At 29.9% G+C, this 2274-nt stretch overlaps 1 protein-coding gene across 1 annotated transcript in view; it reads right to left on the reverse strand.

Moving 5' to 3' along the window:
• LOC107626183 (pectinesterase) overlaps positions 1545-2274 on the reverse strand; it is a 3544-nt gene continuing 2814 nt past the window's right edge. Inside the window, exon 3 of the mRNA XM_016329000.2 lies at positions 1545-2105. Within this exon, the coding sequence (XP_016184486.1) occupies positions 1738-2105 (368 nt within the window). The 3' untranslated portion in view covers positions 1545-1737. The remainder of the gene's footprint in view (positions 2106-2274) is intronic.

The raw sequence follows: 2274 nt of genomic DNA on the forward strand, positions 1-2274 counted from the left end.
AAAGACCGAATTAAAAAGAAAAAAAATATAAAGACCTAATTACAAATTTAATAAAACAATAGGGACCAATAAAATAATTAAACCTAAAATAAATATAATGTTTTTGTCTATATATCATCTCATGCCTAAACATATTCTAAGAGTTTTAGTGTGAGTTTGAATTGCTTTTAATTTCTTTAATTTAAAAAATATTGTATTTGGAGAGAAAATATAAGAAGTATTTTTTTAGTAAATAATTCATTAAAATCTTCTTAAAATTTTATTTTTTCAAAAAGCTAAGCCCTTTTTTTTGCTTTTTAATAAATGGTTGTATAAATTTTCTCATTTCAGAAGACCGAGTTAAGCATTTTTTTAACTACTGGGGAAACAAATAATGAACAGATCAAATTTTTATGAATTCACCAACTTATGAATTCACCAACAACCTTCCATCATTCCAACATGGATCCATATATACGCAAAATTTGGAGGGGTTTGACTTTTGAAAATTAAGGGTTAGTTGTTGAAGAAGACAAATAAAAGTAAAGCTATATATGCATATCCTCTGCCACCAAACCAACACAATAAAGAAGAGATTTAATTTTTCACCCAAAAAGGGATGGGAAAAAAAATTCCACGGACATATTTAATTATTTCTTGTTATTTTATTTCATAACATTAGTAAGCACTCTATTTTTTTTTTTTATAATTCTATTCACTCTATCTCGTCTCCCATGTCCCATGCATTTAGACATTTAGAGAGGTCTCACCATCGAAATTCAAACATACTAATAAATCAATTTGAATTTAGTTGGAATAGTCAATTCACTCATATTTAAATAAATATTGTGAGTACAAATTTCGTTTTATTTATGCATCAATTTATTAACTAATAATAAACTCCTAAATAAAATTTAAATATGCGGTACATAATCATGCATTAGAGAGCAAAATTTTCAATTCGAGAATGAGCAGAAAAAGTCGAGTCGCAATGAAACTAGCAAAAAATTAGAACTAGGAAATGTGCATTATAGTCAATAGAGATGAAAACAGACCACATCAGGCCAAGTTTTGTTTTTAATAGGCCTAATTTGTCGTGTAGTTAATTGGCCTGAATCTAGTCTGCAGTTTGTTATAGACTTTTTTTAAGTACTAAACTTGACTTGTTATTCAGTCGGGCCTGATTTAAAACCTGTTAAAAGACTTGATAATTCTAAGTTTAGACCTGATCTACTAACATATTAAAGCTTTTATATGAATTTGAGGCTGTACCTATTTTATAACAGGACAGGTCAGACTAAATACAGACAAGGCTGCTGGCCTTTTTTCACCCCTAATGGTTAATCACACCAGATTACATCACTTCCTAATGACCACTCTAACTACCAAGTACCAAGCTGGCATTCTTCCTAACAGAATTTCCCGCCAAGCCCAACTACTTGCTACAATGCTTCTATGTCAAGTAACCGTGAAAACTATCTTTTTAACTTAACTACTCAACTATCAGTATCATCTAAGTGATCTAACAATATAATAATCAAGCAATAATTTCAAGCTCATAAGAATTCCTTAATTCAGCACATGTTATATAATAACAAAATAAAGGCCTTATTATTCATATCTAATTAAACATACATATACAACAAATCAAATCCATAATACACATACATGAACTACTAATAAATAATAAAACCAATTAAATGAATAATAATTGAACAACTTTGGTGTCTAATTAACTTGGATTTATAACTAACTGCATTAATTTAATCCACTCAAATATGGAACACCAGTTTGAGGAATCCAATTATCTCCACTCAAGAAATTAGAAACCGTAAAATTAGCTGCATCGGTAGCATTAATGACATGATAACCAGGCCATGTAACACGGTTAGAAGTGTCAGAACCATTCCCAGTGTTGTTGAATTCAGCATAGTACAATGTACTAAGCGCAAAATCACCACTCCATTCATGCCAACCTGCAGAGTTTATGAAACCATCCATGAATGATTCCATGAACACTGTCACTGAATAATTCTTCCATGGCCTACCAAGGTATGTTTGAACACTACCAACATTTGGTGCTAAATCATCGGCAGGTTTTACGGTTGCATTCTGAATCGAAGTTCCTGTTATTAAAGATTCGAACAGATAATAATTAAGGTAATATTCACAAGAGAGTATAGTATTCAACAATCGAATCTGACATTAAACAGGTACCTAGAACTAGAAATTCAAAGATGTAAATATTTAATGGAACTCAAATGAAATTCAACTAAATATAATAATATAATATAT

Source organism: Arachis ipaensis, chromosome B02, assembly GCF_000816755.2.
Source record: "Arachis ipaensis cultivar K30076 chromosome B02, Araip1.1, whole genome shotgun sequence".
NCBI lineage: Eukaryota > Viridiplantae > Streptophyta > Magnoliopsida > Fabales > Fabaceae > Arachis > Arachis ipaensis.